General features: G+C 38.7%; 1 protein-coding gene across 8 annotated transcripts in view; it reads left to right on the top strand.

Moving 5' to 3' along the window:
* Positions 1 to 11,872, top strand: part of nbeaa (neurobeachin a) — a 75,872-nt gene that overhangs the window by 7,458 nt on the left and 56,542 nt on the right. For all 8 annotated transcript variants that reach the window (XM_030153465.1, XM_030153464.1, XM_030153460.1 and 5 more), the window contains exons 3-7: positions 1,626 to 1,721; positions 2,699 to 2,820; positions 6,089 to 6,215; positions 7,636 to 7,755; positions 8,674 to 8,820. In XM_030153465.1, the coding sequence (XP_030009325.1) occupies positions 1,626 to 1,721; positions 2,699 to 2,820; positions 6,089 to 6,215; positions 7,636 to 7,755; positions 8,674 to 8,820 (612 nt within the window). The remainder of the gene's footprint in view (positions 1 to 1,625; positions 1,722 to 2,698; positions 2,821 to 6,088; positions 6,216 to 7,635; positions 7,756 to 8,673; positions 8,821 to 11,872) is intronic.

Genomic DNA, 11,872 nt, shown 5'->3' with positions numbered 1-11,872 from the left:
GGCACAGAAGTCTGACCCATATTTTTATGACAAGCTAATCAGCCATGAAGGAGAAACCACCATGCGGTTAACTATGTTTTCTCCTGATAACTCCGTCTAGGAACAATGATTTTTAGATTCTGATTGGAATGCATTCCACATATCCCTACTCTTTATAGAGCTTACAATGTTCCATCATCAATTGCAGTTAATTAAGAAGCATCAACCAAAAGTGGTGTTTGGCTACATTTCTTTTCCATTTTCTCTTTTTTGGAATTTTAATGTGCCATGAGGAGATGGTGACTGAAAGCTAAACATTTCCTTAGATTATAGTGGTCTGGCAAGGCTTAATAGGTGTTTGCTGGAGTAAGGCTGTTGTTAATGGCTGTTGGCCCAAATTACTTTACAGGCACTTGAATCAGCCTGATGAACAAGGCCCCACTTCACTGGATACATTAACATGAAGTATGGTTGGCCAAATGAAATGTTCTATCACCATATTAGCCTTTTGTCCAGTAATGTTGCATTGTGAAAGAGATGTTTTGGTGAATACAGTGAATTAAATATCCAATGAATAAAAAAAAAAATCATTTGAATCCAGTTTTATAGAGCAATTTGTATCATTAGGTCACTTGATTGTGTGCAGAGAATTATTGAAGCCTTAATGTACTGCTGCACAGAACTGCTTCACTGTTTTCAACTTAAAAACAACTTGTACTGCTGTTTGATGTTAACTTTATTTTAAATGGCAAATTAATTTGGTTTCTTAAGCCTGTAAGAGAAGAAACAAGCTGTGTAGTTAGTGATCAATGCTTAGTTTTAGATCTACTTTGCATTATGTGCTTGTTAATGAGGTTAATTCAAGAGTTAAGACGCAACAAGTTGGTAATTAGTAGCAAGTCCAATTATAGTGCTGTTTGTTGTCATCAGCTTAAGTGCTCTCCATAGTTTGGTAATTGGTCCTTCTTCCATCCACTGGGTTCACTTTATTCAGAGTGGGGAGTATTAAAATCGAACTGAGGAGATTCAGGATGGTTTTATGAGACCAAACTTTGTCCTTTTTCGTCTGTTTCACTGTAGGGAAGCCTTGGCACATTGACCTTGTAGCTAGGATAGTGTGCCCCTTTTCCTTCTTGTCAATCTCTCGTTTGCTCATGCTCCAGGACAACCACCATCAACAATCCCTGGTCTCTGATCAGTGGTCCACAGCCAGACCGCCATCCATCCCTTCAGCTCTCTCACAGTACCACTCCGTCCAATAACAATTCACACCCATCCACCTTACTCCTATTTCCCCGTCTTTCCTAGTTCTACCCCTCACTCCAACTCCCCCCTCAAACAGCCCTCTCCAGAGACAGATCGATTTGGGGTTGCCATGGTATTGATGAGGTGTTGTCGAGGGAAGGTGGAGGTGATTGAAGAGTTATTGATCCAAAGGGGCTGTGGTAGAGTTGTGGTGTCACAACCGGGTTTTTTTTTTTTTTTTTTAACAGATTCTCTCCCTTGTGTCTTTAATAACTGCCAGTTGTATCATATGAAATGAAACTCACTTCCTCTCCTCTCCTCTCCTCTCCTCTCCTCTCCTCTCCTCTCCTCTCCTCTCCTCTCCTCCCTCTCCTCTCCTCTCTCCTCTCCTCTCTCCTCAGCCAAGACATGCTATCAAGCTGTTGTCAGTGTTGAATCAGATGCCTCAGAGACATGGTCCTGATACCTTCTTCAACTTCCCAGGGCGCAGTGCGGCGGTGAGACTGACCTATACAATGACACACACCTCTGCTTCATTATCCAAATCACTCCAATATATAATTTATGCAGCCAAATTGCCAATTTACAGTCATTGCATTGTGATTAGCTTTTAGCTTTCGAAAGACTTTATATTACAATACAAATGTTCCCTAATTACCAGTTGCCCATTAGCATGCTTATTAGTAGCATATTGACTCTTAAGTACTATTATACTGCCTTATTCTGCATCACCATGTCTTACAAGTAACAGTTTAACCTAAAATAAAGTAAAATCTTAATATGCTTAGTTTGGCCATATAAGGTGGTAACATCATGATAATGATGATTATTGTGATACTCATTTATAGCATATAATTTTCATATTATATTGTGACAATGTTTGTTGGAGACCCAGTGATGTGATTTGTATAGTTATAGTTGCTAAAGCTGTGTACCTTTTTAAAATGCTGGTTATATGTAGAGTTGAAATGTGTGCCATTGTTTTGTTGTTTTACTCAGTTGTTATTCTGATGTTGACGAAGAGATGTAATCATTATTATTGTTTTGTTCTCCCTCCAGATTTATGAAATACTCTGATGTGAAAGAAGCCACTAATAAGTGACTTCCCTAAATAATAATGTTAATGATAAGAAGCAATGTTTTGACATTTTATTTTGACAGCTATGAATATCAACACATTTGTTCCCTGTAATAGTATTTGTGGCTGTAGGGTGAAGCATTTTAACATTGTTTTGTATAATAACTTCTTTAGCTTATCAAGAAACAGTATGAGGTTATTTAGGGAAAGTTATTAGTTAATAGTCTCGTAGATCTAAAAAATATAGTAATGCAGAATTCATTAATAAGTGTTTCAGAATGATTAATAAGGAGTAAGTAAGATATTCATATGCATGCTGACTATCAAGTGTTAATAATAATATGTGTTTTTAGTATACAGAAGTCATGATTGACTGATTTGTGTATCCTCCTCCAGGCTATAGCGTTGCCACCTATTGCCAAATGGCCTTACCAAAACGGATTCACCATCAACACTTGGTTCAGACAGGACCCACTCAACAACATCAATGTGGATAAAGATAAACCATACCTTTATTGGTAAGTAGACTGTTATTCATATGGACTTCTGAAGAACTCATGCAGTCCTTTTTAGAGACATCACTGTGATATTGGTTTTGAAATTTGACTTGGGGCACTTGTTCTGCATTAAACATCTGCACTTGAAGGCTGTCAGTATATACAGGAGCTGCTTTCAGTAAATCATTCATTTCTTTGCCTGCTTTGTTGACCTGGTGACATAACATTGATATTTTTGTTGGCACGGCTATAGATAAGTTTGGAGGAAGAAAATGAATCAGAAACATCACTGTAAACATAGGGTTTTTGTGTTAGTCACAGAATCACAGAGGGAGGGTTTCTTTGTATTCTCACCGTCTGGTTTTCAACAGATGTACAGAGACAAGATCATTGTTAAAGAGACAGACACAATGCCTTCACTGACAACAGTCCACCAGGAGAACTTTAAGGACTTAAGGTCTTGTGTATAGAGTGTGTCAACTTCTGTTATTGCTCCAAGTGTAAAGAAAACCACAGTTTAGCGATGAAACTCTAGCTCTTCTGTTTCAAAAGGGATTGTAACGAGTTAAAAGAGGCTAAATGAAATGGAAATATTTGATACAAGTTGGAGAGTGCAGAACATTTAATCAAAGTCTAAAGCCCCTTTTACACATCACTTCTGTTATGGGAATATTTTGAATATTCCGGAACGATGTCTGTGTAAACGAAATGGTGGGATCATTTGGTCCTACCTTTATCATGACTTTGTAACGCCTCTGGAGGTAGTAACAGAGCTGTGATAAAAGTGGAATCATGGCTCTGGAACACCATGTAAAAGGAACACATCTTGTTCCGCAACCAAGGTGTTGTTTTGATGGCGTATTGCGTGTTAGACCCCTGCGCAGAGGGATTTAAAAATGAGCCTGAGTCGTGTACAGTAAACAAACATATTAACGCAACCAGAAAGATGTCGAACTGGGGAGACACTGAGACCCATGAGCTGCTGTCACTTGGAGGAGAGGACTCTATCCATGCTAACATTTGTGGAACGGAGAACGACTCTGGAGAGGTTAGCAACAGCGCTATGCTCGGGGTATTTCTGACGCACAACTTATATGTCACACCATAACCTGCACTGTATCACTGCCCCTTTGATTCTGGAACGCATGTCCGCTGTGTAAAAGTCCAGCCTGTCTCACTTCTGTTACTCCTTTGGCTTGGCTGTGAAAATGGGTCAATGGGGGAAAAAAAGTGGGATCTCCATCTCGCCTTTTTTCTGGGATCTCTGTGTAAAAGTGGCTTTAGAAAGCCTGTGAACATTTTCTGACACATAACTTCCACTCTTAACCATCGGTTTCAGTCAATACAGCACTGTTCAGGGCAGATGATTGAATAATTATCCAATTCAAGTCCAACTAGCCAAAGTGTCACCATCAAAGTTTTAATTTGGAGCATCATAGTGCATAACACACGTAACTACTGTTTTAATATTCTAAAAAAAAAAAAAAAATTATAAACTGTTCTGTCTCTCAGAAACAGTGTTTTTTCTCATCCAAAGTGGTTCCTTAGCGTTCAAGATGCTAAACATTGAACTTATCAGACTGAATGACACTGGTAGGGAGTTCCTAGATAAACAGATAATGAATCTGAACATAACTTTAAATGTCACGACACTCCATTATGAGTGTGCTGCTGGGTGGATGCCTCAGCTCGTAGCGAAACTCTGAACCTTGCTAACCTCAGTGTTCGTGCTCTAAGTGCAAGCTGTAAGCTACTATAAAGCTTCATTAGTTTTGACCTTTTATTAAATTGAACTCCTTTACTCTGTTGCTTGGTCTACCCACCACTTCACAACACTAACCAGCGTCCACTCTTCACCTCCCCTTCGCGCACAGTCAAACCTTGATTCATTACTGAAAGAAATGATCTGCAAGAAATGAGCATCGTCTGCAGGAAGGCAACCATGTGCATTAGTCTCCGGAAACTATCGCTGAGATAAGCACTGATCATGGAAAGTGGTAGCATGTAATCCTGTTTCCTTAGTAACCGTTGTCAGGTTGTCATGGTAAATGAGGAGGGAGAGAGGGAGGGTGCACTCCTCTGGCCCAGGTCTTATCATCCTCCCCCAGATGTAGCTGCTACTCCAGCAGCCTGTCTGATATTGGCCTCCACAGCTGCTTGAAGGCCATGATAACGCACTGTATGCGCTTTTAACATGTAGCAGGGATTCACTTGAGAGGGATTTATATCTTCTTTCTGGCCCAGCTATGTGTGTGATCCTTGTAGGCCCATTTTAGAAGTGAAATGCGTCTTGTTTCATGAAGAGGCTTAGCTGTGAGGCTGGGGTTTCACATGGAGGTTATTGGTACAGGAAGACGAACCTGATGGAGGGGGGGGTATACAGGATTAGCAGTGTTTCTTCCGAAACCTGTGTTCTTGGACCCCTGGTGCTGCTGACTGAATGCTATTCATAATAGTGCTTTTTGTGACTGATAATAGCTTAAATATGTGAAAAATGGGCAGCTTGTATTTGACACGGTGTTTTTTTTGTTTTTGTTTTTTTTTGGGGGGGGGGGCACGTTTTCTGTGATGTATGTTTGTATTTTAAATCAAAGTACTAGCTCTTCAGTAGGGTGGGGTGATATGAGGGTATATACCATGTAACAACAAAAATATGTTTACCACAAGAGATCTCTATTGGAGGACTTTTAAGGATTTTGCAATCTTGCAAATTCATGCAGGATTTGGACAGTGGACCTGCTTAGCGTGTCAAAACAAGCAAAACTTGAAAGTGTTGGTGGTATTGAGGAGGCTCTTAGATCATTGCTACACACTTGCACATTGTATTGTATTTTGTCAGTGTGATTATTTCGAAAATCTTTATACTGTTTGGAGTCTTTTGTTTTTAACTCAAATGCTGTGTCTAACTCAAGTTTCAGATAAAAGGAGAAAATATTGTCATATAGTTCGACTGTTTTAAACCATTTTGCAGATGCATTTGCAGAACAGTTACCCTATCATGATATGTACTGTTACTGAGATATTAAATTATGTACATCATGAAGAAGATTTTGGCTATATCTGAATCATGCTCTGTGGAAAAACATTGTGCATTTCACAAAAAATCTGGTGAAAATGTATGTATGTATGTATGCATATATACTGTATAGTGGTATCGCAGTGTCACTCATTTTTTGTACATGCTCCGATAAGAATTATTTAGTGTAAGGCTCTGAAACAGTTTGTAACAATATACATATTTTAATGCATAGTACTTTCATTAAACCCATCCTCTCTGCTTCTCCTACAGTTTTCGGACCAGTAAAGGAATAGGTTACTCAGCTCACTTTGTGGGAAACTGTCTTATTGTGACGTCATTGAAATCAAAAGGAAAAGGCTTCCAGCACTGTGTGAAATATGATTTCCAACCCCGCAAGGTAAGAGCATGCATAAGCGTATATACACATACTCTAGGGCTTCATGATTTGGTGAAAAACTCATGTTGCATTTCCTGAATGTAAAGTTGTGCTTGTGATTGTTATTTAATTGTACTTGCTTAGTTGTGATCAGAAATGCACAACTTTAAATTTTTAAATGTCAACTCATTTAGAAATGTCACATCAAACATACAAACTGTTAACTATTATAAAAAGGCTAAAGTTTAAAAAATACAAAACATGCTCCTACTCTAATTTTGCATGGTTTACATAGCACCCATCTCTACCCAGTGTCACTTGACCTAAAATATCACCATACAACAAACGTTACATTTATCATTTATTTTTTATTTTTTCCATTTCTACACTGAGATTCCCCTAACTTCTCCTAAACCTGGACCCTTAAATTGGCCCTCTTGTGACTGCACTGTTACTGCGATTATGATTATGATTATGATTCGATTAATTATGCAGACCTAACAAACATGCACACACACTAACATTTAACTCGAATGAAGCTCAGCTAAATAGTATTTAGTCACTGCAGTTCGTTTTAATCCTGAGTCACTTGTTAGATAAGACAGCATGAGGCCTGTGTTGTTGCTTTTTCTCCTTGCACTCACTATGAGTGTTGATGAGTGTAGATAAGGTCTGTCAATTAAGACCTGCACACTGCCCCTGTAACGCACTGTCAGCATTCTCCTACTGTCATGCACACGCACATTCACACACACACACACAACCAACCCCACATACACATTCTCTTGATGAGATGGCCTTCTAAGTATATGCTGACCCACTAGAATCCACCTAACAAAGTTCCCAGTGGTTCCATTTGATCAATTTATAAGTCACCACATCTCACGGTATTTTGTCCACTGTACGCACACATTAATGTGTGTTTGTTTGCAAGTGACTGCTTGGATGCTCATGTGGCTTTGTCCAGTCTGCAGCTTTGCATAGACTAGCAAAATTCTGGCTTCTCCTCAGTTCAGCCTTCCCCCCCAGGGGTTCTGTGTGTTTGTCACCCAAGGATAAGATGGTTTCTAATAAACACAACATTTTCATGAGCAAACATTTGCACAAGGACACAATGCGCACCTTTATGGGTATTTTAAGGGGAATAACGGGATACCTTTGAAAGAGTTGTGGTGATTGAGTTGACCATTTTGTAAACTTTCATGCTAGCTAACCCTTTTATGCAGAGTTAGTACTGTCAAGGGGAGCATTCTCGGTTCTGTTGACATGAATTTTGAATCAGCATGAAAAAATATTTTAATAGAAACATACTGTGATTTGCAAAGAGGAGCAAAAAATGTAGTATTACAAAGCATAAATTCAAGCTGTGCAATAATACATAATCCTCTTCAGGTTTGCTTGAACGTGTCGCTAACCTTGTCCTCTTGTGCTCTTTTTTCAGTGGTACATGATCAGCATTGTCCACATCTACAACCGCTGGAGGAACTCTGAGATCCGTTGCTATGTCAATGGCCAACTGGTCTCCTATGGTGATATGGCCTGGCATGTCAACACCAATGACGTAAGGGGATGTATATTGGATCCAGTATAGAATTATGTCATGTGGTGTGTCCCGACACTGACCCCTAAAAATATATTTTTATAGAATTTGCAGACATTTTATTCTCAGATATGCGTAGCTGCCCCAGCCTGAGTAATCCGCTACTGGTCTGGAACAACTTCATCCTCTCCTACAGTGATATTGGCAAACATTAGTGGTTTGCCCTTTATAGTCGTCAGCTGGGACAGAGTCGTCCTTGAGCCATGTTCCAGCTCTCTTCACCCAAACCTCCAACTTTTCGATTTAGCAGGGGACAGGTAGCCTGACCTCACAGAGGCAGCAGACCCCTTATCACAATTCATTTCTGGTTGGTTCTTGACATTGCAGCAATTACAGCGGGCTGGTTTGATTCTTTGTAAGAAATTCTCAAACGTCTGGTGTTAAATGTCTTGCAGTTCACACAGTTCTCAGAAAGTATTGTTATGAAAGGAACATGCAGCAGAGTGGTAAGGGAACACAACTCTAAATGTATCGATGCTATCAAGGCTTGTGTTGTCCCAAAACTTGAAGATAAAACTTATTTTATCACTTTGAAGAAGCAAAAGAGTAAAGATCTCATTGTGATAAAGCGTATCAGAAGGATGAAGTAGATGAAAGGAGTGTGGACAGGAAATATAATAGCAGGTGATGGCAGGGTTGTTACAAAGCGATTAAAATCCAGTAACTGTTCTGAGTTGATCTTTTTCCTCATCTTCCACTTCTGCACAGTACTTCATTCACTGCAGGATTGAACACCTTGACCTTAAGATCAGAAAATGAATAATAAATAAATTCTGAAATCTTAAATTGTGAACAAAGTTAGAACAAGATTGTAATAGAACATTGTACTCTAAATTAAATTAGACAATAACTAACTTTTCTTGTGTGTTACCTTTTCAGAGCTATGACAAGTGTTTCCTGGGTTCATCGGAGACAGCGGATGCTAACAGGGTGTTTTGTGGTCAGCTGGGAGCTATTTATGTATTCAGTGAAGCACTAAACCCCGCTCAGATCTTTGCTATTCACCAGCTCGGCCCAGGATACAAGGTAAGAGAGCACGCTCATACCACCTTATCATCCACTGTACTCTGTATCCACCCTGCGCTTTACAGTACGTCAATGTCATGCATCATTTGGCAGGTGGAATATCCTGGCAACCTGAAGATTGCATTGTCAGTGTTACTTAATGCTGTTTTTGCCCATTCAGACTGTCAGCTAGAAGAAGTTGAGGCTCATCAATCATTCCTGGGCAGTCAATCGCAAACATTGGTTCCAAGGCGTCCTTGTGGTTGGCAGATTAAGGTTTTTTGTTGTCAGTTAATAGGTTGGCAAAAGGTGGTTGTTCTTTCACGGTGTAGTATATTGTGTTAGTGCTGGAGAATGTTCTCCACATAATATAGCTGCCTAAGTTTTTTTGTACGGCTACAGCAGATATATTGGGTGTTTTTTATCATAAGTGAACAAATGATCTACTTTTGAAATCTGCAAAGGAGTGGTTGAACATTATTGTAAATATGCTTTATCACTTGCTTAGATGCAAAGATCCACTTTAATGGCTGTAAAGCAAATATATGGTTTCAGTTGGTTAGCTTAGCATTGCAGATAGTCTGTATATTTCTTATGTGCTCTCAACATTGTAAATACTTGATTTGATGTCCTTTATTATTCTGTTGTTTAAAATGTTTATTTCATAAATTGCGATTGTTGTTAGTTAAAGATGCTAGCATAAAACCCAAAATTTTATAACAAACCCTTGGAATTTGATAAGAATTTATGAAACTGTAAGGTTTATAAGCTGTTTTAAGATTTTCTAGTCTTTATGTGAAGCAACTCTAGACTAAGCAACCACTTCTACCTTACACAAGCATCCTTAACATTCCCAAGAAAGTTTTGCATATTTCACTGAATTATGTATTATTCACAGTAGCTTAAAATGTTTAATGATACACTAGAACTTGGACCACAGAAGATAAAGGGAGTGATTGAGCCTCGTAACAAAGGTCCTCATTCAGATGACACTGTGGCTTATGAACCCTTAGGGCACCAGGGCAGCTTCTTGAAACATTCATTTTATTGTGAGAGTATAGAAAGAGACATTTTATACACAAGCAAAAGAGATGTCCAAATGTAAAACATGAGTTTACACCCATTATCTCTGTGAAACTCATTTTATTTTCCAAACCTGAGTTGACAGCTCAGCCATCTTCATTGTGGTAATCTAATAGATGCTGACCCATTTTACATTTTGATTAATTCTATTCCTGTCACTCACGACATCACCAATAGTGATATATTTCCAGTTCATTTTCTCATCAAAGGTAGATATTCTAAACTGTTAACAATAGATCATAACGGAATGGAACTGTATGTTGTGACATGTTGTCATTTGTGAAAGGTGTGGCTGCAAACACGGTCCAATTTTCAGAAACATGACACAAACACGATTTAAAAGCCCATGCACTGTTATCTTTAACCCATAAGGACCCAGTGGGCCTTTTGTGTCAGTTCCCAAATGAATTTTTCTCAAGTGACACCATTTATTGCAATATTATCTTCTTTATTTTGCGTTTTTGTCACCAAAAATCTGGTATTTTCCTATATTTAATTTACTGATCATGTAAATGTTCATTAAAGTTCAGATTAAAGTTGAGGGTTACTATATCAAAAACAGAAAACTGAAGAAAAATGACTTTTTCAGCTAAATATATCATTTACTAAACATAAACCCAGTATCTCCATCCGCTGACATTGATCCAAATCCATGCGTTTTATTGGTGAATCAATGTTGTAGAAGATGACTGTGTTTCCACGGTAACTACGAAGCCTCTGAAAGTCCAAATGGGTCATATCTGATGACCATGAAAAGACGACAAACTGCATTTTACACCAATTATTTACATGTATTGATAGGATTAATGGACCAACAGGTATTAAACAGTTTAGATCAGTAGATTGATTTGGTTGACGGTGGATGTTTGGGTCTTTATGGGTTAATGCAGAGAGACTCATACTGTGGAGGGTATAGAAATGTATTCCTGGAAAGGGAATATGTGGATGTAAAATACAGGAAGTGCATTGAGAAAAAACAGGTAGAACCAAGAAATAAATCCTGTCCTATCACTGCATACCTGCTGGGACATCAGAAATTGAAGATGCACAGTGTTTTGCAAGTATCTGTGGGTGGATTTTGCCTCGAAACCCAGAGTCTAGACAGAGAAGTTTATGTTCCTGTGGTCATAAAATTTATTGAAATGAGACTTCATAATGTCGGATGCAGAACACACTGACAGCTTTAAAACCACTATCTTTGCCTTTTGGTCTGGCTACCAGTGACAGCAGAGATGCCACAACAACTTGCCAGCTGTCTGCGTCTTGTTTTGGCAAACTTGCACGCCTCAGGCCACTTACAGCTTATTTATGAAGGTGTCCAAAGCTGTCAAGATTTCAACACCAGGAGAATGCATGGATATCAGAGGCTGCTGATGCGTATGAACAGCTGTTGGTATTTCCACAGTTACTCAGAGAGAGGATTTTCTGCACTGAATTAGAAAGTTGTTTTATTTACCAAGACATTACACAGATACACTGTGAGGAATTAACCGTGTCACATTTATTACATAATTGTCTTTTTGCAGTTATTTCCCGCAAATCGTGATAATCGTTTTCATTTCCCTATTCAGAAACCACTCGAAGTGTTTCGCAGAAATGTCATGTTTCCTATAACCACATCGTCCTTCAGCATTTGAGGTTTTACTGGATCTCTGTTAATGCCATTATCTCATTGTGCCGCCTTCTTCTGTTTTAGTTTAATGCCGCCTGAGTGTTTATCAGAGTTTCAGTGTTCAATGCCAATAAATTGCTCTGCTTCTTCATGACGTGATTGCATAGTATTAAACTTGATTGGGCTTCTTCTACAATTATGGCATAAAATTAACAGGAAAAAGGGAACCGCAGTTATTTGTGTGACAATTGACTGCCAACTAAAATTTCATGATCGTTATATAAATGACCTGATTCAGTTCCATTTGGTGGATCTTGTCCTGTTTTAGCAAGCCTGAATCATACAGTATGTGTGTCAGCTTTGGATCATACATCATTA

This window comes from Sphaeramia orbicularis, chromosome 14 (genome assembly GCF_902148855.1).
Source record: "Sphaeramia orbicularis chromosome 14, fSphaOr1.1, whole genome shotgun sequence".
NCBI lineage: Eukaryota > Metazoa > Chordata > Actinopteri > Kurtiformes > Apogonidae > Sphaeramia > Sphaeramia orbicularis.
This window is presented reverse-complemented; position numbering and strand designations above follow the sequence as displayed.